Raw genomic sequence first — 26,512 nt, 5'->3', positions numbered from 1 at the left:
AGGGTACTAAATACTAACAGAAACAACTCATGCTACTTTTAAATAAACCGGAGTGATCTCCCCTAAACTTTCTCGAATATTCTATATAACTTGGAATGTAGACATGATTTTTAATTATTTAAACTTTTAAAAAATAGAATAGAATCTCATAGAAAAAAAGAATTGCGCACCAAGCGAACGCCAAAACAAAAATGTGCATAATAGTGCGTAATATTGTTAGTACTTTATAAATTAGTACTTCCGGTCAACGGAAATACTCAAAAATTTGACAGAAGGTAGAGAATTAGATTTTTTACTTACGTGTGAAATTTCATTTATCTATCTGAAATAGTACTCAAGTAATATGCTTTTGAAAAATTCAAAGTAGGAAAAGTACCACTTCCGGTTATTGGAAATCGCTCAAAAGTTGATACGGATCTACGATTTTGATAAAATACTTATATATGAAATTTCATCAACCTAGCTGTAACGGTACTCAAGTAACCGTGTTTACCACACAGGACACACAGACATACGGACAAGATTGCAAAATTATGTTTTTCCGTATCAGTGAGGTGTAAAACGTCGAAATTTATAAAAATCTCGATTTTATTTTTGCACGATTACAATACTTTCTCTATACTTCGTATATACGAGAAAGTAAAAATGGAATGTAGATCTAGATGCCTGCAACATTTCTGAAATAATATTAGGTTATTTTTTTCGACATCGCTGTAGAGAACATGAATTGGTCAAACAGAAACATTATGTTTTGATCACATTTTGATAAACAATTAACCAATTCTTTATCAAATTCAAACAACATAGATGGATGTAATATTGACCCCCTCGCCTTAGACGCTGTTGTCCTAAAGATTCTAAAGTCTAAAGACGAAAAGGACCTAAGTGTCTGTATAAGGAATGCGTTTAAGGTATGTCCTTTTGTTTGTGTGAATCAGAAAATATTCGATGTATAAATAATAAGCGAAACTTATAAAAAAAAATAAACAATTGTAAAGGAGTTAAACCAGGTAGACGATTTAGATATTCGCTTGAGTCTGGACAACTTGAAAACAACTCGGCATAGTTCTGACCACACCCTCACCCTTCATAGGTCAAGTTGAAAGAAACAGATGAACTCTACTTGATCTCTACTTTAAAAAAATTAAATAGAAAGTACATACCTAAACCATTCTTATGATTGCGAGCCCTGCAACAACCCCCCCCCCCCCCCCAAACCCGGCCCTATCCCAGGCCGGGGGTTTCTAGTGCCTTCCTGGAGCCAAGGGACTAAAAGAAACCATGCATTGTCATAATTTAATTTTTGAATCATCGGAACTCTGCTACTAATGTGAGATAAAATATTGAGCGTAAATTCCAAATCAAGAGCGTTGTTTTTATACAATTTATTTACTCTAAGGTTCTTAGATGTAGAGGATTTAAAATGGGCCCGTACGTGTAATCGCTAGTGCACATAGTGAGGTAATTATTTGTGATGACTTTTGCCTCAGTTGATCGACTTTGATGGCGACGGTTTTATAACTGAGAGTGACGTAGTACATTTGATGCGACAGTTGGACATCGTCATATCTGATCAGGAAGTCAATGACGTCATAGCAACGGTTGATGAGGATAGGGATGGGAAAATAGGATTTAGAGGTGAGTGGTGATCTTTTGTTTGGGATAAATGGTGATCTTGTGTTTTGGGAAGAATAATGATGTTGTGTTTGGTATAAATTATAAATGGTGATCTTGTGTTTGGGATAGATGGTGATCTTGTGTTTGGGATAAATGGTGACTTTGTATTTTGGGATAAATGATGATCTTGTGTTGGGGATAAATACTGATCTTTTATATGAGATACATAGTGATCTTGTATTTGATACAACTTACGATGTTTGTTTGGGATAAGTGGTGATCATGTGTTTTGGGATGAATAATGATGTTGTGTTTTGGATGCATCGTGATCCTGTGTTAGATACAGTGTTTTTAGAGATGTGGTGATCTTGTATTACAAGTATTTTAGCAGCTGTGCTCAGTGTGTTACCGTGAGGTTTTTACTTTCGTCCTATTTGGTTCGTATATGAGTGCTGTTATATATATATATATATATATATATATATATATATATATATATATATATATATATATATATATATATATATATATATATATATATATATATATTCATTTTCTGTGTTTTTATACTTTATGTTTTGCTTATTTCAGATTTCAAACATTTTTTATCAGACGAGGATGAGAGAGGTGTCGATGAGGTTTCTTCAGACATTTGTTTACAGAACGATGAAGAAATACTAGACGTCGTCATTTCACTAGACGATAACAGAGCAGACATCACGTCCCCACGTCAAAAAACAAATATGAGTACCTCACAGCAAATGGACGACCTTGACCCTAACGTCCTCAGCAGTGGGTCAGCTGAGGGTCAAGACACGTCACGGCTCAGCGAGCAGAAACTTCTGCAGACCGCACCATCTTTTGACGATTATCCTCTCGACGACAAGGTGGAGACACTTGTCTCGCAACTGGACTGGACCAATGAGGAAACTCCTTCCGTCAGCCAGTCAGATGACAAGGCTGGTCAAATCAGCCAATCAGATCGTTTGATACAGAATATTCTAAAGCAAGCAAGCTTGGACTCTAGAAAATCGCATTCATTTATTGCTTCGAATAAATATTCCAGAGAAATTCATGAACAACGTACGACCTCTGACCAACAGCAATTGGACACTTCTGTTTTCGTTGAGCCGGAATTAAATAGTTTAGCTGTCTCAGAAACGCTTGAAAATCTTTCTTTGTTAGACTCAGTTGATCGAGAAGACACACAAGAGTTTGTGGCTTTACCAAGTCCAAACCACTTTAATTTTCAAACTAAGACATTCAATACAGAACCTACAGACTTTGAGGGTGTGATATCACAGGATGGAGAAGATGTAGCGAATTGGACACATACGTATGATATAGATCCGGACAGGGAAGATGTAGCAAATATGACACATACATACGAAATAGATCCGGACAGGGAAGATGTAGCAAATATGACACATACATACGAAATAGATGTGGACGGGGAAGATGTAGCAAATATGACACATACACACGATATAGATGTGGACAGGGAAGATGTAGCAAATATGACACATACGTATGATATAGAAGCCAATATTTACGGTACAGTTGACTATGGTGAAGAAGGTGACGTCGAATATTTAAATACTGATACTACAGATGTAAATAATGTTGATGATAATGTTGATAATAATGTGGATACTTCTGATGTTGAACTGGATGATGATGTTGAAAACCCCACACCAGAGGGAGAATCCAATTATGATGTTGTGAATAGTGTTGATGTACATAATGGTGATTCGTACGGCGATAATGAAACATATGAAGCGCCAAATGAGATAAATGGTTTAATGACAACTTGTACTAGTCCTGGGGCCTTGGTTGATGTTCCTGAAAACGATTGTTTAGATAATGAAGAAAATGTTGATGATTTTCAAGAAGAAGACGTAGAAGAAGAAAGTCCAATGCCGAGGTATGATAGAATGAAATCGCCAACTGTTTCCTTATGCCCAGATGATGATACGTTTGAACAAATCAACCGCGACGATATACAAACTGGCAATTCAAACTTCGTTGACTTAAAAAACCTGGACAATACCCAGGACAGGGATAACTATCTCCATTCGTACTACAACTCAGCCGGGTTAACTGTAGACCAGTCAACCTCAAAAAGTGACTTCAGTGACGTTCGCGCTAGTTTATCCTCGCCCCACACGGACGAGTCGGGGGACGAGGATCTAATGGACTACAAGAACGATTTATCTGTTATACTTAGTCTTCACGATACCCCTACACCGAGATTAGATGAAAGCGAAATAAACTCGAATTTCCACAACGAAGATTCTGATAATGTATTTCAAGAACAAGAACCCCAAGAGTCGTTAGATGATAAACTCGACGATTATTACAATAACAACATTCGTGGGGAGTCAGCCAAGTCGAGGACTCATTCCAGAGGTTCTCAAAGATGTGAAACAGCCAGGGGCAGTAACTTTGTTCTGAACAAGGTTCAGCTCCCGTGTAAAACCATCGAGGTGGTGGAGCTAAACCTCAAAGCTCCAGTCACGGCTGACTTGTTCTCTAACAGAAAACACTTCGGAAGCCTCCCGAAAGACGTTTCGAAATTTATAGTTTTGGGAAAAAGTTCCGTGTTTCAAAGCGGCAAAGGGGATATTCAAAAAGTAACGAAACTTTCGAGCAAATCGGAAGTGAAGCAGCCGTTTTGTAGGTCGGATTACGTCACGAATAGGTTACGGTTAATGCATTCTCGTAGACCATACACAGCATGTACAAGTTCCGAGAGTAAAAAGTTGATTAAAAACAGCAGACATGACCTATTTTTAGACGAGTTGCCTCGTTTCGGTTCTAAACCTTCAGTCTCCGAACTATCCCGAAGCGTTTCGGAATCTCTCGAGATTACAAACTCGAAAACGGGGAATGTAACAAACAGAACAGAGAAAAATCAAGGGAGTGATGTACAGCAGGCGTTAAATAAACCGCCAGGATTTTTAAAGAGGTCGCAGACGACCAATGATATCACTTCCTTTCGGAGAAACTTTCTGAAAAATTCAACTCCGAGGAAAATAAACAGCGCACCCAGTCGTAGATCGATACCGGGATTTATGTCTCACCGCGATACTACTCACAATAGCTTCATGACCAACAGAAACGTATCGGTTCTTCAAAGTCTTAGAATCGATACGTCTAAGCAACATCATCAGTTTGGGGTTCGTCAGGCCCCAAGTTACCACCAAACAGATTACTTCGAGGCTTCGGGCAACAAAATAAAGCTTCAGAATACCCACGTGCTTTTAAAATACGTACAGGATGAAAAACAAAGGATAAAAGATCAACAAACAGCTATCAATGAAGTTAACGAGGGGAAGAAGAGGGCTCAGTATTCCCGTGGGGTGAGCGAACCTGGCTCGCCTCGACCCCCAAAGGAAATCCCGCAGGAGGTACCTGCCATGACGAAAGGAAGATCCATGACGTCACATCCGCCGACCGTCTCCTACAACGGTTGGCTGGGCAGGGACCAAGTGCCGATATCCGGGATCTTCAGGGGGTCGGAGGTCACTCATGCTACTGTTGTGAACCTTGAACTGCCGAGTGACGTCAGGTCGGGTAGAAACAGGAGAGTGCCAAGATGATGGGCTGCAGTTACACGTGTATTTAGCCAGATAGTTAGCCAATGTTAATCGGACGTTAGCCACAGGCTAAAACATCCACCACCTACATTTTCTGAGCCTAAAGCTCAAAAGCAATTTAAAGTGAACTCTTCATCACCATCATCTGTCCTTTGGTCACCTTGTGAAGCATGGAGACGCAACCACACTTCTCCATCGCTCTCGTTTCCTGCCAACTCTTCTAAGTTGGGTCCACGACATTCCTGCTGCTTCTGATTCACTGACAACAGATCTTTCCCCAAGTTTGTTTTGGTCTATCTACTTCCCTCTCTCAATGAGGATTCCAATCTAAAGCCTGTATAGAGCAAAGGATCCGAACTCGTGACTTTCAGGTTAGCAAACGCTAGACATCTACCGCTAGACCACAAGACAACCTAGAGATGTCAACTTAAAAAAAACTATTTTATCAAAGGATATTTATATGTGACATTCCTAAAACGGTAGACTGCAAGCATCGTCTGCTTAACAGAAACATGTCTGCTGAATTAATTAAAACAAACAATGAGTTAGGTCGTTAATTAGACGAACCCTACAGCTACATCTTTTTAGATCAGCTGGTGTAGGAGCTGTATATGATTACTGCAATAAACAATGTCTAACTTTGTTAAACAAATGATTATTACATTGACAAGGCTCAGCAACCCGTTGATATGTTAATTTTTTATGTATACCTACCGGTGGTTCTAAATTTCTTAGACTCTCTGTACCCTGCAATGGATCTTTGTTTCATCTATCAATCTCGATGTACACAATTATGTAATTTTATTAAAAACAAAAATGATATTTGCTTTAATGTGAGATCAAAGAATATTGTTCTGGCGTGTGTGTGGTGCTTAATCAATGTGTGCATTCTTCTATTCAAGAATCTTGTAATTATACAAATTATAAAATAAATCTAGCTAAACTAGAGGTTTAACTTGCAAGGCAGAAGTGGCAAGCTAAAGCACGATACAAAACTTTCAGCTGTTGATATTTTTAACTGGCAAAAAAAAAAAATTGCATGCTACAAGAACACTGCACGTAGATTCTACTTACAACAGGCATACTTGGCTTCAAAGAAATACTAGATAAGAACTACTCGTAAGGCAACATTTAAAAAAAAAAGAACTAGACAAAACTTGACATGACTGAAATTTGACACATATACCAGACAAAAAAACGACACAAATATTAAACAGGCGTGACAGAGAAACAAAAAACAACTACAAAAATACACACAAAAAAACTTGATAAAAATACTAAAATAAAAGCTTGACAAAAAGACTAGAAAACACAAAACTGTACAGAAATCCGGGAAATAACGTGAAAAATTTAAGTCCAAAGAGTCAGGTTGAAATGGGAATATTTATTGGCATGGGCTATTTACATTGATTAGAAATAATAACAAAGATAGCAGGAAAAGAACTGAAACTAAGGTACCGAAAAAGTAAACAATTCTTTATGTCAATGGTTCTCAAGTTTTAGTTGACACATTCTTCAAAGACCAAAACATCAAACAAGGATGTATTACAACATCCTATATCAGACACAAGGTATACATGGCTAAGATGTATAACACGTGTAAGGATTTCACCTTGTGTAAGACATATTTGGTCCCTGCTTACCCCATAGTGAGAACCACTGATGGTACAAGATAAATGAACAACTAAACAACGAGACCGAATGGTTTCCGGTATAACATAAAAATGGCTGAAGGCGCGTATCACATGATCAGCCCCAAACAATACTTCATTTCTTAAGTCTATCTCGAATACAATTTCAATTTGCATAAGTAAAATTAAATTTTGTAAAAAGTTAATTTTGTGAAAGTTAACTTGTTTTTTTTTAAAGTAGCTTAAATATTTAAAAAAAGCTAATCTAAAAAATAATAATTATGTAATAATAACATTCTAAAAGAAAAATCTTTCAATAGCAACAAACATTTTCAATGTAAAAAAAAATTCCTTTAAATAGGATTTAAATAATGTTCTTTATTTTACATTAGCATCATGCACTAGAATAGATAATAATTAAACAATGATAAATAACGACATAAATTTAATTGAATTTAGTTTGGCTAAATTCAGACTTTTCCTACCCACTTTGATGGTTTTTAAAAATTAATTTTTGCAATGTACACAGAAACCAGCCTAAGCTATTAGCAGAATGAATATGTGGAATAAATGCATGATTTTGTGAACACAGAATAATTTTACACCAAATTTTATTCTATTGAATTTCATTTAAATGATTGCACATGATGGGACCTAGCTACACGTAGCACAAAGACGACAAAGTCTTTAGTGCTGCAGCACAAAATTTAGTCTGCGTCTTATTATAATCTTCATTTATTTGAGTTGCTATAATTTTTTAGCATTTATTTTTTATATTTACTGTGACAAAATGTTACGTTATGTATCATTTAGATAAAAAAAAAGCCTCACTCAAATACAAAAACATGTAATTTAGATAAGTGGAGGCTGGCTATAAAAGAAATCATCAAGTCTAGTACCAGAGATAGCCTGCTGACCATAAACATATGACTTGGGCTAACTTAAGAAACTTAAAGAATAGCCTGCTGACCAATAACATATGACTTGGGCTAACTCAAGAAACTTGAAGAGTAGCCTGCTGACCATAAACATATGACTTGGGCTAACTCAAGAAACTTGAAGAGTAGCCTGCTGACCATAAACATATGACTTGGGCTAACTTAAGAAACTTGAAGAATAGCCTGCTGACCAATAACATGTGACTTGGGCTAACTCAAGAAACTTGAAGAGTAGCCTGCTGACCATAAACATATGACTTGGGCTAACTCAAGAAACTTGAAGAATAGCCTGCTGACCAATAACATGTGACTTGGGCTAACTCAAGAAACTTGAAGAATAGCCTGCTGACCAATAACATGTGACTTGGGCTAACTCAAGAAACTTGAAGAATAGCCTGCTGACCAATAACATATGACTTAGGCTAACTCAAGAAACTTGGTTGGTTCTAAGTGTCAACAAACCCCAGTATCCAGACTGTGTTCAATAATCCTACTCAAAACATCGCAGACAACAAATAGATTCTGTATGTGAATAGTGTTGAATCTTATAATCCTAATCACTCGACTAATTAGTGTGGTAACACCCCCCCCCTCCCCCAAATGAACTTGCAGAGCATTAGTGGAGTTGTGAGCATGAAACTGTTTACTGCAGTTGGATCAGTTGGTATACAACATTTAATGAAGCCAGTAACATTTCCCATCTTGACCCAGTGTGTCCCCCTCCTTCAATCCTTAACATAGCTTCACTGTGTGAAGTTAGCATGCAATACAGAAAATATAACACAGCAAAATGTATTCAACCTGAACTTAAATTTTGCAAAACCAGCTGGTTAAAAAAGGCTATTGTTAAAAAAAAATGGTACCTTACACAATCCAGTCCAAAATATTTCTGAACTCATCATTTCGGTTACAACATTTGATTACTATTTTAATGTACAGTAATAAATGGTATGAATGTAAATAAAACAAATATTGATAGCCACATTTCCTCTGTTAAAATTTACCCCAATAAGTTACCTCTTTTGAAATTTTAATTCAAAATTGCAAAAAAATCAAAAATAACTTTTAGATATTCACAAGTGTAATGTTTACAACATACTTTATTTATAAAACAAAACAAGGAATGAAATAATTAAAATGCTACTAGCACAGTGACGTACACTAGTACATATATGGAATGCTTCTATTGCGTTAAGACGTAGACATACATTTTCTTGATGTGTCATTATGAAGCTGAAGGTAATTGACGCAGTGCCTTATTTAATGTTTACATACTGTAACATAAGCATAAGTACGCCAGCAAACACAATATTTTGTTACTCAAAAATGTATACTTGATATCTGAATAGATAGCTGAATAGATATCGGAATAAATCAACTAAAGGCTAAAACAGGAAAGTTGTTACAATTAATTATTTAATAATGACAGGGGTTTGTCAAATGTTATGGAATAGCCTTGTTGCTCTTTTGCTATACAACAAAACAAATACTATTTCAGTAGTAAATTTCAAGAAGTTAATTTCTTTTTTGTTATATAGAAAGAAGTCTGATTACCCATGAGTACATATTTCAAATTTAAATTCCACTTTAAAAAAAAAAAACTAGTAAAAAAGGGATGTTCAGTTTAAAAAAAGTATCTTTAAATAAATAATAAGTTACTGTAAAATTTACCTTTTCTCCCAGCCTGGGATGGTTTTAAAAAAACAAGTGTAGGCATATTTTTAACAAAGTAATATAGAACTTGTTGAGGTTTTCGTATAGACTATACAGCATCTCAATGTTTTGTATTTAAAGTTAGTTAACATAAATTACATACAACTAAAAATGATAATGTTCACTTATACTTTGTAATTTTTTAAAAAATCAAATGATTTTAATATCATATTCCAATAAACAATGATATTTCAGACAAAACAACAGAATAATTGTTTTTTTTTTTTATAATAAATTTTTTTTTTCATTTCTGATTACTTTTACTTATGTGGACTGTTAATTTGAAATATGTTAATTTGAAATAAGATAATCAAAAGAATCTTGTGTATCTGATTTAGTGAAAGCATGTTTAAACTCATCACAGTGGTGACATCTATAAATAGCTGTTCTATAAATAGCTGTTCTATGCCCTGATAAGGGACTTCTACAGCATGCAAGTTACATAATTTGACCTCACTTTAAAGATAAAGGTATGAACACAAAAAAACAACAAACTATACACATCATATATAAATGACTTGGTCATTTGCCTTTTCATAAATTATATGGACAATATTTGTTTAAAGCAAAGTTAAGATTCAATACACAATTAGAGAATTAAAATAAACAATGTTAACTACCAAATATAATTCATGTACATTGATGAAAAAAAAAAATTGTTAAACTCCCCGAAAAAATAAATTTGTCAAGCAGACCCTCAAACTTCTATATTACAAACATTTCTTTAAAATTTGACTTTTATGAAGGGAGCGAACATCAACTCGCGGCTAGTAGAAGATTTTGTTGGCAGGTTAATTAAAAAAAGCTGTTAATTAGAGTGGGAGCTTATCCTCTGGGAGGTTGATGTTTGCGGCATCGTCAGCGGACTCTGGCGTGGTGATGAGGTTCTCGTCTGCAGAGTGGGCGTCACGGAAAGCGTCATCGATTTCACTGGAGGATCTGCTGCCTGTCACTCTAGCCTGGGGGAAGACAAGAGGTCATAGGTCATCTAGTGCTGAGAGTAGAGGTCATAGGTTATCTAGTGCTGGGGATACAGGTCATAGGTTATCTAGTGCTGGGGATACAGGTCATAGGTTATCTAGTGCTGACAGTAGAGGTCATAGGTTATCTAGTGCTGAGAGTAGAGGTCATAGGTCATCTAGTGATGGGAATATAGGTCATAGGTCATCTAGTGATGGGAATACAGGTCATCTAGTGCTGGGGATACAGGTCATAGGTTATCTAGTGCTGGGGATACAGGTCATAGGTTATCTAGTGCTGGGGATACAGGTCATAGGTTATCTAGTGCTGGGGATACAGGTCATAGGTTATCTAGTGCTGGGGATACAGGTCATAGGTTATCTAGTGCTGAGAGTAGAGGTCAAAGGTCATCTTGAGGTGAGAAAAGAGGTCAAAGGTCACTTAGTGCTGAGAACAGGTCAAAGGTTATCTAGTGCTGATAATAGAGGTCAGAGGTCAACTACTGCTGAGAATAGGGTTCAGAGTTCATACATCTAGAGGCAAGAAGAGAGGTGAGATGGTAAACATCTATTGGCAAGAATAGGTCTTAGTTTAGACATCGTGTGATAAAAGTTATAGAAAAAAAAAGGAGTATATAGTTCAAAAGGGAGTACACATATAAAACAGGTAGTTGTAAGACTATAAGAACAGAGCACACAGTTGAAGAAGAATTAGTATCAACTCATACGTGGGGTATAACATACAGCACACAGTTGAAGTAGAATTAGCAACAACTCATACATGGGGTATCACATACAGGGCATTTTTGAAACATCACTTCATACGTAGGTTATCACATACAGCACATATTGAAGCAGCAGCAGCACCAATTCATACAAGGGCTATCACATATAGCACCACATGTGGGCTATCACATACAGCATAGAGCTGAAGCAGATTTGACATCAATTCATATGTGGGCTATCACATACAGCAGACAGTTGAACCACAAATTTGCATCATTTTAACACATACAACACAAAGTAGAAGCACTAGCAGCATCAATTCATACGAGAATATCACATACAGCACAAAAGGCAAGCAGGAAGAGGGAAAAAAAATTATAATAACCTTGCACAAGCTCTACCAACCAGAGGTAGTTAACAAAAAACATAGACAGTGACAAAATAATACACAACTGAGAAATTATTTGGGTTTTGACAAATACATTGTGATTCAGGAAATTTAACAGTGTGTCGATAAAAAGATTCTACATTAGCTTTAAATGAATTGTGATGTTAAAAATAAAATCTTAGTCTACAAACTATGCAATAGTTATAGAAAAGTAAATTTAAAAAAACTTTATCAAAGCTGTATATAAAAGCAGTTGCAAAGCACCACAAACAGAATATCACCATAGGCTTCTGTGCTTTAAAAATAAGACTAAACAAAACAACAGGAGGATAAAAACATGAATGCACAGGGTTTGAATGTGAATGAGAGAAAATTAGGTTGCAGTAATCACAGTGTAAAAAAAAAGGAAGTTTTAAATCAATTATTTTCCCCCACTTGTTCAAAATAGTTTGATTCATGATCATGCTAGGGGTGATAAGTAAGTGAAGGCACTTAAAAACAGAACAAAAGAGGATTTTTAATCAGCTTTAAAAAAATTGGTTTCATTCAGATTCTAGTTCAATATAGATATATTTTTAGATTAAAAACTCATCAAATTCTTGGGATGCTCTTCAAAAATCAAAACTTCTGAATAAACGAAGTTTAAATTTTTCCTTGATTCATCAGCTGAAAAAACTAGTTTAGAACATTTTCTCTAGCACATAACCAGCAAACATATGAAAAAAACGGTGAAAAAATAAATTTCAGCACAGTGACAGTGAAAAAATTAAATGTCCTGCTACAACACAACACCTACACACTCACCAAACGTTCTTTTAAGCCCTCTATGGAGCGGGAGGACTAGTCAAATAGAAAACAAAAGAAATCATTGGGGGGAACTACTGGCATGGCACACCTCATCAAGGGAAGGGAGGCAATTATGACAAGTCAAGGGAGGCAATCATGACTAGTCACATAGAAAACAAAAGAAATCATTGGGGGGGGGGGGGGGGGGGGGGACTACTGGCATGGTACACCTAATCAAGGGAGACAATCATGACAAGTAGTCAGGGGAGGCAATCAGGACTAGTCAAATAAAAAATCAAGGGAGGCAATTATCACTAGTCAAATAAAAAACAAAAGAACTCAATGGAGGCAATGTTGACTAGTAGTAAAAAAAAATCAAGAGGGGGGGGGGGGGGGGGCAATGAGGACTAGTCAAATAGAAAACAAAAGAAATCAAGGGAGGCAATCATTACTAGTCAGAAGGGTGGGGGGTACTACACTACCACATCCAATATACTCCTTCTATTAAATTTAATGGTCAGACACAAATGTAGCCACACTCCTTTTGGGGGAGCAAGGGAGGGAGTTTAAAATACAAATTAAAACAAAAATAAAATAAAATTCTTAGTCCCTTAGGCACAAAAAACCAGAACCCCCACCATAAAAAACGTCAAATCTCAACAAACTACCCCATTCAAAATTGCAGTTTTTGTATTTAAAAATTTCTTGCTAAAATATTTTTTTTAGCTTGGCCAACATTGAGTATATTTATTGATTTTTAAAGCAAATTAACAAATAAAAAATAATAATGGCTAAAATTCAGTTTCTAACATAACTTTTTATAATGCTAAAGTGTGCCATCCCCCTCCCCTCCACTCATCACAATATTCCACACCTCCCTAACAGTGTGATGTCTTTCATTGACAACCCCTAGAGTGACACCATTTATGACCATCCCTAACTTGTGGTTGACAAAATTAATGACCTCATTAAACTATTGGCTAGAAAAATATTCCTTTCATGCTTTAATTTCTACTAAAACTTTGTAAAGGGGACAGTGCTTATTAGAATCATACTGACTACATAGAATAAAATAATTGCTTGTAATTTATTTTTCTGAAGTTTTTTTTCTCCCTCTTAATTAAAAGAGCAATTTCCATCAGACTTAGTGTAACACCAACGTTGTGACCATTGCACTACACAAATCTAAATACTAATTTAATATGACAAACTTAGGTAAATTATAAAAAAACAGATACATTAAACACTAGTAATAATAAATTAAATCTACTTGAAACCATTCATAATAGGTAAGGAATCTCCATTGATAACATCCATAAAAAACAACAGAAAATAAATAACATCAATAATCATAACTTACATTAAAAAATAATAATTTATACCAATAACAAATTTTTTGTCAAAATTTTACTTACACTACACTATCTCATTGATAAAACTACTTCTACAAGAGGGCAATACATGTACATAAATTAACATAAATTAGGGGACTCACTAGACTGAAAAGAATATAAATGAAACATATAAATTGTACAATACATTACATTGAATTATGGGTATCTATGGGAGGTGGTTAGAACAATAACAAGTATTCTAATAGTACTAATAATCAAGCATGAAGTTTTCTAATAAATGCTGCTACAATTTTTATGCTGTAGATTAAACAATGGGTAGTAAAAATACCATCAAGTCATGAGTCAGATGAAGTAGACCTAACAGTTTCTGTGACTTCAGCATATGAAGGGATAATGTGGTCAGCACTATGCCAAGCTTTTACTTCCCTGAGAATTATGCCAGGTACCCATTAGAGCTGGGTTGATACAGCATTCACTAAAGGACCTCAATGGTTAAGCTTTAGAGCTGGGTTGATACAGCATTCACTAAGGCCTCACTGGTTAAGCTAAAGAGCTGGGTTGATACAGCATTCACTAAAGGACCTCAATGGTTAAGCTTTAGAGCTGGGTTGATACAGCATTCACTAAAGGACCTCAATGGTTAAGCTTTAGAGCTGGGTTGATACAGCATTCACTAAGGACCTCAATGGTTAAGCTAAACAATGAATCTAAAACAAATGAAGTAATATCACCTACTCATTTCAACAACAAAAAAAAAGGCACAATTCAACACTAACAACTAGAACTATCACTTTATCCAGCTTTAACCAATACTGCAGACTTTAAATCTTTTGCAGTGGAAATTTATTTTTTGTCTGGCTGCTTCAACAGTTCTAGTTGTTAAAGATAGAAACTAAAATTTTATTTAAAAAAAAAAAACTAACATAATTAAATCCTACATAAGTTACATAACACAAAGACTAACACTGAATGCTAAGACCATCAAGTGGAGCTAGGTAAAGAAAACCAGAACGTCCAGTGAATATTTTCTGTTTTATTGCCAATACGAAAACACTTGCTGAAAATACACATAGCTGAGCTCCTAAATACAATTTACACCAATTCAGCTTAGCTGTGCCATTTGCTTCATAACACAAAAGGGGTTAAAGGTCAACTAAACTATCCAGTATGGTGAGTTAAGAAGTGACCAATGCTAAAAAAAATTAAATTCGACATTTTAATTCCTCAATGTCACACACTCAGAACTAGAAACTTTATTTTTGTCTCACTAATTTTTATTTAACAATGACTATTAACCGTTTCCCCCTCAATAAGCGCTAGTTAACTGGTAACCGCAATTTATTTAATTTCTAAAAGCTTTGTACATAGAAAAAAACAAAAGAACGTTTTTAAATCTAAAGCAGTTTTGTTCCAAATGATAAGATAAGGTTGAAATGTATTTATTCTGGTTTTATTTTGTTTTTATAATAAATGTTAGTGTTTTTATGTTCGAAAGAAAAAATAATGTTTTTAAAATAATTACCTCTCTTAATATATAACCCTGTATAAAAATGTTCTTTAACAGTAAAAAGATATTGTCTTAATTTTTCTCAGTTGAGTATCATTTGAACTATTTCCTAAAGATACACCAACAAGTTCACCCAAGCTAACAGATGTATGGCACTGTTCTACAGATAGACATTGATAAAACAAAAAATCCAAAATGTACATTTACCTTGATATCAACACCTAACGCTTGTAAAATTACTTTTAAAAAGTACATTAACCCCTTTACCGTGTGTCACGAGTTAACTCGTCATATAAAATCTTGTGCTTAACCGTACATCACGAGTTAACTCGTCTTCAGATAAAAAAGTCGTCTGTGTGCCGTGCGTCACGAGTTAACTCGTCTTGATACGAAAATACGAAAATAGCATTGGAAATCAATAACAATGTAGAGGGAGGCTAATCTAACAGCCAATTCAACAGCGGATGATAAAAGTAGGTCATCACGTGATGTGAAAACGAAAGTGGAAAAAAAACAATTACACGGTTTCCAAAAATTATTTTTTTTCCACGGTAAAGGGGTTAAAAGGTGCACAAATTTTCTACACATTATTTAAGTCATTATATTACAGATATGACAATTACTATCAATTTAACAGTTAACACCTATTGATTTAGTTAAACGTTACAATAGAACATGATATAATTATAACATATATATAATTATGTATGTAAGTATATATATATATATATATATATATATATATATAAAAAACTAATAAAATAGTTATTACTGCACCAACAAAAAATAAGTGACATACATAAAATGCTATATTTGAGCAAAAACATTCCAGTTACAAATATTTTTTTAACTAAAAACCTTGTATTACAGACTACATTAAAAGATTCTAATGAGCAGATAGTACAGGTAGTTAAATTCAAATCCTTTATTTGAAGAGAGAGAAATCGACTAGATCTGTATCTGTAATGCTGCAGCACTTAAGCAAATGGTTTACATCTTTTTAATTGGGCTGGACATATCTTTGAAAAGATGCCCAAATATGACTAGTGTTAATCTTCTACAGCCAACATACCAATAAGCTGACCTGTGCTTTGGGAGTTAAAATATTACAAAATACAGAAAACTATTATGCAATCTGCAGATTTTGCAGTGCCAAAAATTATATTTTTGAAGTAGTCCTAGAAAAATATGACACAATTCTCTGGTGTACAATATGATCCAGGTCTTTAAATAATACACATTTTGTTCAACAATAAAACATGATGGGCTAATCCATGAATGTACCATCAAGGAAATACAAGTCTCAGTCAATGTAAACTCTTTACATTAGAAAACAAAAATAAAAATCTGTATAGTAAAAATATCATCTGGTAAACTATTTATTTAAAAAAAATACATTTCACACAACTGGGATAATTAAAAGATTTTCAACATAGGATTCATTTGATAAAGACATGCTTATTGCATTGTAAACTAGAAATAAATTCATTTAGCTGTAATAATTAGCCTAAGAAACATCAAACCAATTAGCATTGCTCAGTACACTTTTTTCAATAAAGTTACATTATGACATAACACTATAGTATTAGCTGCAATAATTTATACAAAAACAAATGAGTATAAATCAGTACACTTAGTTGAATTAATTTACATAAACACTATACCTGCAATAATGAGCCTAAGATACATGAATCCAATTAGCATAGCTCAGATAAAGAAATAAAGAGAGACACCACTACAACAAGTGCGACAGAGAGATGATTTAGTTACTAAGCTGCTTGACCATACCAAGACCCAACACAGAAGAAAATACAGACACCACAAAAACATGAAGGAAACACCAAGCCAATTCACCACGCCCACCATCAACGGAATTATGGGTATGCATTAATGATAAAGTCGGGATCCTCGGATGACCTTACCTTGACATTGGCGTAGGTGTTGTGCATCTTCTCGTCAAAAGATTTGAATGTCTGGGAGTTCCTGGAGAAGAGACATTTTTTTATTTACATATTTTACAGCAAGTGTCCCCACAATGAGCTCCTGCAATTAATGGTGTTTGTTGTGAATGGACATTGTTGTATTGAATGAGTTTGAGAGTATGTGTGTAGTTGAATGTGTTTAATAAAAGATGTCCCATATGACACTACTGTTCTGAATGGACCTTGGTGTATTGCATGAGTTTGAGAGTATGTGTGTAGTTGAATGTGTTTAATAAAGATGTCGATGGTTTGAGAGTATGTGTGTTGTGGGATTAATAAAAGATTCTGAATGTGTGACAAAGCAAATAAGGATGTGGGCTGGTTGTTAGGAAAGTAGTTGAAGTCAGTCTTAGTCTTGTTGTTGTCGCGTTAGGTTGTAGAAGTCGTCGTCCTGTCTGTCGTAGATGTAGCCGTGTGTATTGTATAGAATAAAATATGGAAATATATCAAAGCTGTTTAGTACTCTCTATTGGATCGTCATTGTATGTGTACGTATTCATGCAAGCATCAACCCTGTCCTAGTAACTCACATCATAACAGTTTTGTCTTCAGTCAAGTACTATGAGAGACAAGGGTTAATGTTCTAAATAAAAAATGGCACATTTTCTTTACAAACAAGAGGTGTAAGTCAATTAATTTATCATCCAAATTGTATTCCCGCACAAGGATATTTCCAATAATTGTCTGAAAATGAACTCTTCAAAAAAAAGAAGTGATGTTTTAGCAGTAGTTGTATTTTATTAACAAAGTTTTATTGACATTCTCTGATGATTTTTATTATTGGACTCCAATAAATACATGTAATGAGTCGCAGCACATTTCACTGTATTAGGCTACACTTAGTGCTAACTAATGGCTAATATTTTAACCAACCAACCCCCCTTTTTTTCCTCTGAAGTGTAATCCACATACTCTATATACAGATTCAGAAACAGGTAATTTTTTTTTTAAAAGGGGTTTTAAAAAGTTATATCAAGTATTGTTTGTGAATTACATTATCAGGATATATATAGATTAGAGGTTAATAGTAGCTAAATAGAAATTTTCAGAGGTTTTAAAGTTAAAAAGGTAAGAATAAAACAGTAAATAAGGAATAAGGACTAGAGGTCAATAAACAGAGAGAGGCCATGTTCTTACTTGATATCCCCCATCTTCTTGGCCACCACCTGGCCAACTGTTGAAATGGCACTGCTTGTTTTTTCTGTGGCCGTCTTCACTACAGCGGAGGTTTTTTGGTAGCTGGAAATATAAAAAACAGGGGGAGTTATGCTTGGGTATTTTGTCATCAACAGCATGTTCGTACAATTATGAAAACAAATGTAAAATTGATTAAATAAAAAATAAATGAAACATTAAAGTGATACGCTAATTACATCAATTTAACATTATTTCTTGTGCTTTACATAAAATAGTGATCTGTATGTGTTTACATTAGTATGTGTGTGTGTGTGTATCAATGGACATCAAGAATGCACAGTGTAAAAATATGTGGGCCTACATCTATTTATATAGACACCATTGATCAATGATGTTGTTAGTGTGGATATGTTAATTTAAATTTGATGGAAAAAAGGGAAGAAAAGGTACAGTTAGTGATGTAGCAATGCATGATACAGTTTTCTGGAGTAGATTTATTATGATTTAACAAGCAAACATTGACTACTGAACTACTTAAAGCTATGATCACAAATTATTGTAAAGAGATACATAACAACTAGTAATTCTGAAGAGGGAGAATAATTACTAAAATAATTTAAAATAATTTATTACTATAAATGTAAAATAATTTATTTAGAAAGTGATGATATGGGCTTTACATTATAACTTAGTCGCTTAATTATTTTTAATTAAACAATTACGTTGTATCAAATTGCATTAAAAAATAGAAATTATTTTGTGTAAATTGAATACCATCATGATATAAAATGAAACATCAAGTTTAAAAAACATGAGTGCATCCTGAAATTAGCTCAGGTAACTGATTGACTCTTTAGACACTTAAGCAGCAATATTGATCTATCTATTCAAATTGACTGCAAATAATGGCAAGTTTAAAAAAGAAAATGGTATCATTTACTTTCTTCTTTTAAGTCCAATAGTTGTTTTAAGATAGCAAAAACCACTATTGTTTCTCTTAAGCTGCTGTAAATATTTCATTCTTTTGTCAGTTATCATACTCAGAAAAAAATGATTTCTTCATAAAATAGTACCTTGTTGGTATTTGAAGAGAAGTGTTTTCTAAACAAAAAGTACACTTAATTGGCAGGTACACAATTATTTTCGTCAAATTTTTAACACCAAAGTTAGTTTAGGCATATTTCAAAATATAAAGTTTTAACTTTTGTTGAATGAGTAGGCTTATTTTCGATTTCTAATTAAATTTGGTATGTGACGGTTTGTTAATCAATATACAATGTCTGGTATTCTGGAATAATAAATGTAGACAAAAAAAAAGCCATGGTGAAATCACAAGAAACTCCAGACTGAAAGGGTTAAATAGTAATAATTAGCATTTAAAAAACTGTTATGACAGGACTTAGCTCTCATAAACGCTAGAGATATTGATTTGATACATCCCAGCTAAATAAAACAGTGATGAGCTAAATATACACAATGACAGAAATAAATTGAGAACTGAATACAACTCTCTAGAAAATATTGAGAATCAATAATAGGTTTTAAAACTGATTAAAAACTAATTCCTTAATTAAAAATAAATATTCATAAACCTGGTCAGTTTGTTAATCAAATCAACTGTTCATCAAAACTGAATCGTGAGGAAGTGAAACAAACCCTAGTGCAAAAATGTGCAAGGATCACAATTTTATTTAACCAGGCCAACAGAGTGAATAAGAAACATCACAAGTGTTTTAACAGACAGTCTCATTTTTTAGTGTAATTTTGTAAACAAAGTTGTAGCATTACATGGTTACTAGACCAGAATGATACATTAATTGGAATCAGTAGTAGAAGGTATTATATATATTTATTTTAGTATGATTAATATATGTAATATTTAAGTATGATTAATATATAAGTATGTATGTATGTATGTATACAGACACATAGATATACACATATCTATATAAATAAAAACAAGATTCTGTATATTTGCCCTGAATAGAAATCCACAAATGTAAAATAGATTTTCAAGGCAATGTTAAAAAAGTAACATGCACTAAATAAACAAAGCAACATGCAACAAATGTGAACAAAGAATGTGTGCTCTTTCTAAGGGGCTCTCATACATTACATTCTATCCTAAGGGAATGCAAGAAGTTACATTCTATCCTAAGGGGCAGCAAAAAGTTACATTTTATCCTAAGAGACTGCAAGTAGTTTACTACATTTTATCAAATACACAGAAAATGCAAATATTAAGCAAATAGCAGCTGCTCTAGAAGGAATGGTGTCATGATAGACACTTTTTGTTTTGTACAATTCTTATATCAAAGGATTAAAGAATTTATTAAAAAACTTTGGGGAAAAATAAAAAATATAAACTATCATGCACGTTGAAAATAAAATTTAGCAAACAATTTGAAACTGCATGCATAGAAAGCCAATAAATGAATAACAAGAAAATAATGACAGATTTTAATGGTTAAAACAAACCCTGCCATCTTTAGCAACAAAACATTGTTTACAGTACCATGGGTGAGAAGTCTCTAGAACAACTTACACAAATACAACAATTTACAGTAAAACAGTTTAACTGTAGCTGCCAAGTTAAACAAAACATTTTACAGTAAACGTTACAGTGGTCTGGAGTTAGCAAGCACCACAAATAAGACCAAGTTACATTTAAACTTTTGTTAGAGACAGATAATATAAAAAGATGACTAATTTACAGTAAAACTGCTACTGTTATGGTCTACATCAAACAGCTAACACAAACAAATGGCTAGAGATGGCAGAGTAATGGTAGAAAAAACTCACGCCTGTGTTTGCGATATCTTTTCATTGAACTGATGTAAGGTATCATTGGTCTTTTGGTATCTAAGAGATATGAACAGAAAAGTTCAGTAGAAACAGAAGAGTTACAGCCCTCATCTATGTCTACTGTATAAAACTGTATGTACGAGGTATATAAAGATACTAGTCAGTTAAGAATTCCTTAGATGACATTGGATGTGAAAGTACAAATAAATTATTGAATATTTTATCGGTGGTCAAACTGGGTTATATGGTGGTATTAAATTAAGCTGCAGAAAACTGAAAAGCAGAAATTACAAATGTATGAATACACAGATATACCGAGAACAAATGCAAAATGAATACTTTTTAGTATAATATTTTGCCTAAAAATAGAACAATTAATGGACACCAGCGAGAAAAGTCTCAAAGGTATTTGAGAGGTGTATAAATTCATTTAAAAATCATGCACAGCGTAGTTACAATTAATATGGTTATAAAATCCTGTCTGTCTGGTTTTTTTCGGACTTAACTAAAGATTGGATGTATTTGATGTTTATAATATTTTCGGTAACTAAATAAAAATTTAAAAAAAAGCAAAAACAATTTGGTTTTCACGTGTAATGGCGACATAAACAATGGCATCCTGCTATTGGATAGGCCGTCATAGATTTTATTGTACACAATGTAAGCTAAAAATAGAAAACTAGGTCATGGGGTTTTAAATTTGCATTGTCATTTAAAAACTTGATCTGCAAAGTTTTGTAAACAAATAGTTATCGATCACTAAGTTACTGTACAGCCAATCAATATTTGTCTTACGAAAGTGAAACATCCGGTTATAACTTAGGCTATATGAAAATAAATAGAAATGTAACCTTAAACTCAACAAATTATTTTCAAATTCTCTGGATTTGCAACTTTTATAGCATTTATTCTAAAAATATAAAATTTCTAAATTAATTTTAGGCTTAAGTTTTTATTTTTTATTTTTTTTTACGGTCTAAATCTAAAAAGCACGTTTTTATTCCATGTCAACAACATTATGGAAGGAATCTCGTCAACTCGCTCGCCTCCATTAACATTTGTAACATTCAAAAATTTATGATAGCAGTACTCTAATATAAGTGGAAAAATGTCATGGTTACGTTCTTATAAGGTGAAGCATAGGCAAATGAGATCAATACCAGTCATATTAGTTACTTATTTTAGTTTCATAAATAAACAGGTGAAAAAAAGATTTATACATGTATCCATTTTTAAAATAGTTAATGAATGAGCTACAAAATTAGCAGAACTATCCCAGCTATCATCTAAAGGTTAGCAGCTAAAAAGTTGTAAAAAAAAGGAAAATTGAAAATAAAAAATAATTTTACTAAATTAAGCAGAAAGTTAACAAATATAACTAGAAAAAAGCAATAATGGTTAAGATAGTGAGACTTTAATAATGACAGGAGAAAAATAAAGAAATAAAACAAATTGCATGCTGTTTACACTTAAAACAAAGATGTCAGCTAAAAATCAGTATTTATTTTAGCCATTCACCCTCTCTTAAAGAAGAATATCAATTCAAAAGCTGCCTTACACTCAAATATCAGTTTCTTAAAGTATTAAGAAAGATTTTTAAAAATTGATTCAGAAATAAAATCGAACAAAATTTGAGCAATTGGAAATAGAACTAATTGCAGAATGCACTCTGGTTAATAGAGTTACCTTAAATTTCAGTCACATTAGATTCTAACTATTTATGCTAACTGCTAAAAAAACAATGACCATCATTTCTATATAAAGAATAAATCAATTTTTGCTGTAAAGTTTCATGTATTACATATGACATAGAGTCTATCACCAAATAAGAAAAACAAAAAATAACTTACGGGTCAGAGCTTTTAATTTGCTGAATCCCAGACTGTAAATCTTGCTTGAACTCTTGAAACGGGGTTATCCCCATTCTTCTCTTCAGCTCGCTGGCGTGTCTAACTTTGCTACCCAGAACCTGGCGCAACATGTTGATTTCTGATTCAACCTGAAAGAAATTTTATTTTAGTATATAAGAATATCTAAGTAATTTATTACTTAGATATTATTTATAGATACACAAGTAGATAACGTAAAATTAGTAAATGACTTAAAGGAATTAATAAAGTATATCTAAGTAATGCTTAGATTTATCATGGATTAGGGGAGGGGGGCATAACAAAGTAAATAAGCATGATTGCTAACTAGACTAAACACTACTGAGTTCTACTACAATGGTCAACTCCCCATGACAACCCAGAGTGGCCCCATCTTATTGCCACCTAAACACAGAGAGTATAAACTCAGCTAGGCATAGAGCTGGCTACACAATGCTTTTATCGGACAGTCAAAGAAACAGGTGAGCACTATATAATCTCTTTAGACTGTAAAATCTGAGAGCACCTAACCTTACTAGAACGAGATTCAACATGCTGAACAGGGACAACCGGATAATTTTTTTTAATGAAGCCGCAGCTTTAAGAGCTTAGCATAGTGTGAGAATAATTATTAAAAATAATGTGAATTACTACACATCAGGAAATAAAACAGGGTATAGCTAACCCAAGACCAGAAATGAGAGAATGACTGTCTAAACACTGACCTTCTCCAACTCTTCCTTAAGTTCTGTCATGCGCCTCTCCCGTTCTTCTGGAGTTTCGTCAAGAGGCGTGCCAGCACCAGAGGCTGAAGCTCCGAGGTCGGTGGAGGGAGATGAGGCGGCATCATAGTAATTGTCACCTGGGTAGAGAAAACATACTCTCAGGAATTGTTGGATCAAATCAACATATTATTAAAAATAAAATATTCAATGTAGAGTTCTAGATTTATTTTCAATTCATTCTGGTTTTAACTAGGCCTATACACACAGTTTAAATAATAGCAAATGTCGCAGTAACTATAAAATGAATATGTAAGCTAGGAAAAAATATGTTAGAAATAGAACATTTGATAAATTTATTTAAATTCAATTATTAAGACAAATTAGTTTAACGAGGAATGCAAAATAATAAGTGTAGGTTTTTAGCCCTAAAATGCCGTTACGAGGACAGCTGTTTTAGTTGGTATTTGTTAGAATGATGCATTGTTTCTTACTTTTGACTTCTAGAATATTGGCATATTTAGACATAATGAGAAATTACTATACTTCATCACTTATAATAACCAACTATATTTTATTTAGTCTATTCTCTCTTAATAATACAAAGTAAAGTAGCAAAAACCTTGAAAAATGTAAGTTGCAAAGCTTGTTTAACTTTGCAAAACTATAGTCTTCTTAGATTAGAGTTACTTTGTGAACTTTGTGCTGTTCAATGACAGTAATTGCTAAAAATTACACTCCATTACAAATTTAATTAAAAATGTATAATAAACTGTAAGTTTGCCTATTATTGCCTATTATTATACAATCCTTCTTTGTGCGGCAAAAATTTGTCATGAATTAGAATCTAGATATTAGTGGCCAAATTAAAATTAGGCTAAAAGATCTAGTAGGTTAATTAATTAACTATTAACTACAACTAGTCCTAGATGCAGCTCTAAAATTTATTATTAGGCCTATCCAATAAAAATCTAATAGTAGAGCTAAATAAATAGGCCTAGCATAATTAGTATTAATTACTAATAACTATTAGAATCTACTCAACTAGGGCTAGATCTAGTCCTAATTTTAAATTTAATATGGGAAACAAAAAGCTACAGGCAGAGCTAGATGTAGATCTCTAGACTAGCTAGATGACTAGATCTAGAATCTAGACTATTCTAGACAAGACTGAGCTCCCAAATAACAATTTTGTAGGCTAATAATATTGGCTGCATTTGCGCGGTTCGCTCCGCGTTACACGTAAGGCCGCCTTTGCGCAGTTCGCTCTGCGTTACGCTTAATCTTTACCCTAGGTGGCACGCGATCTAAAAAAAAACGATTTTTTTTTCGTGGTAACAATTTAATGTTGATATAGATCTAGATCGAGTTTAAGTGTATTTATATTATTTCAACACCTAAGAGTCTAGATATAGTACTTGTAAAAAAAAAACAGTACAGTGTAGTGTCAAGGAAAGTTTGTGAGGTCAGATGGGCCAGATGATAGTCCTAGATCTAGCAGCAACCTAGTTAAATCAAACTGTCCTTTAACCTTTAGGCCTAGCTATCTAGCATGCGTGATAGTAGATCTAAGTCTATATTATTTATCCTATGTGAACTTAAAAAAAAATTTCAATTTGCTTGAGGAAGAGGGGGGGGGGGGGGGGGTGGGAGGAAGAGAGAAGTGAAGACAGACGATCTCGTGTGAACGTCTATGACGTATGCTTTAGGCCTGCTGAACTCAGTGACCTGGGATTTTCCACTCACGGGATAGTAAACGTAAGGCAAGCAATCACGCCAGTGATGATGGTTTAAAATTTTATTAAAACAAAAAAAAAGAATCATAGTCTACGTCATATTTTCACAACAAAAAAAAAATGTAAAAAAAAACAAAAACTAGCTAACTCCGGGTTCGAACTCTGAACTCCGGTCTATGAACTAAAAACTACAACTGGCACACTGTTGACTCAACCACAGCGGATGTGTTGGAGAACCAAAAAGTAAGCATTTTTAATTTCAAGATGGCAAATCAAACCTGCGAGATGCGTAGTCTATTCTTTAGGGGCCACGCTTTGCGAGACACGTAGTCACTTCGAATAATATTACTTTATTAGATCAATTTTAAACCTTTAATAACCTTTGTGTATTTGTGTGAGTGGGCCCCAACTCCGAAGTAAATATTAGATTCTAGTACTTAGTTAGACTTAGTACTACTAACTACGCTCAGGTCGTGAATGAATATTTGATGATTGATTCAGTGTCATTTTCATTTGTAATTTTTATTGCCGTCACTGTCTGTCTTATGTGCACTGTCGAAAAACGCAGAAAAGACGGATATTTCCTACAATGCCAAGTAAAATAACGATATGTTTTAAAATGAAATACCTTTATCTAAACCATAGAGCATATCGTCGGTGGGGGTAGTGGACATTTTGATGTGTGGGGAGAAAATATTTCCAATAATTTACTTCAGACTGCCAGCTGTGCTACTGCTTGAGTACTACGTCATCAATACTTACCGTGTTTACATCAGTCACAATGAATTGAGTCACTTCAAAAGATTCGCATTTTATTATTTTTTAATTTTAATTTTAGTTTATTTTTTTTTGTAGGCTTGTTTTGCAGGTAATTGTTTTTTAAAGTTATCAGGCCTATACATTGTTAAAAAAATTAGCAAAAAAAATTTAATAGCATAAACGTGTAATTTCACACAAGAACGATTTTTATGTGTAAAGCAAGTAAGGCTGGCTCATGTTTCAGGGGAAACTACGCACTAATTTTATTTCACTGTAATAATTGC

The 26,512-nt window shown here is 33.7% G+C and overlaps 1 protein-coding gene across 3 annotated transcripts; it reads right to left on the bottom strand.

Moving 5' to 3' along the window:
• Nucleotides 1-6,585: 6,585 nt before the first annotated feature.
• On the bottom strand, nt 6,586-26,232 carry LOC131952433 (tumor protein D54). Of its 3 annotated transcripts, XM_059315068.1 has the most exons (8): nt 26,098-26,232; nt 23,737-23,873; nt 22,994-23,142; nt 21,141-21,200; nt 18,339-18,440; nt 17,142-17,202; nt 12,376-12,411; nt 6,586-10,457 (listed from the first exon to the last, which is right to left on the bottom strand). In XM_059315068.1, the coding sequence occupies exons 1-8, from the start codon at nt 26,141-26,143 to the stop codon at nt 10,311-10,313; spliced, it is 738 nt and encodes a 245-aa protein (XP_059171051.1). In that variant the 5' UTR covers nt 26,144-26,232; the 3' UTR covers nt 6,586-10,310. The 3 variants fall into 3 exon arrangements, with proteins under 3 accessions (XP_059171051.1, XP_059171052.1, XP_059171053.1); XM_059315069.1 differs by lacking the exon at nt 12,376-12,411; XM_059315070.1 differs by lacking the exon at nt 21,141-21,200.
• Nucleotides 26,233-26,512: the final 280 nt, after the last annotated feature.

Source organism: Physella acuta, unplaced genomic scaffold (assembly GCF_028476545.2).
Source record: "Physella acuta isolate Inbredline_101_S28 unplaced genomic scaffold, ASM2847654v3 ptg000873l, whole genome shotgun sequence".
Lineage (NCBI taxonomy): Eukaryota > Metazoa > Mollusca > Gastropoda > Physidae > Physella > Physella acuta.
The sequence above is the reverse complement of the archived record's forward strand: the minus strand, read 5'-3'. Positions and strand labels throughout refer to the sequence as shown.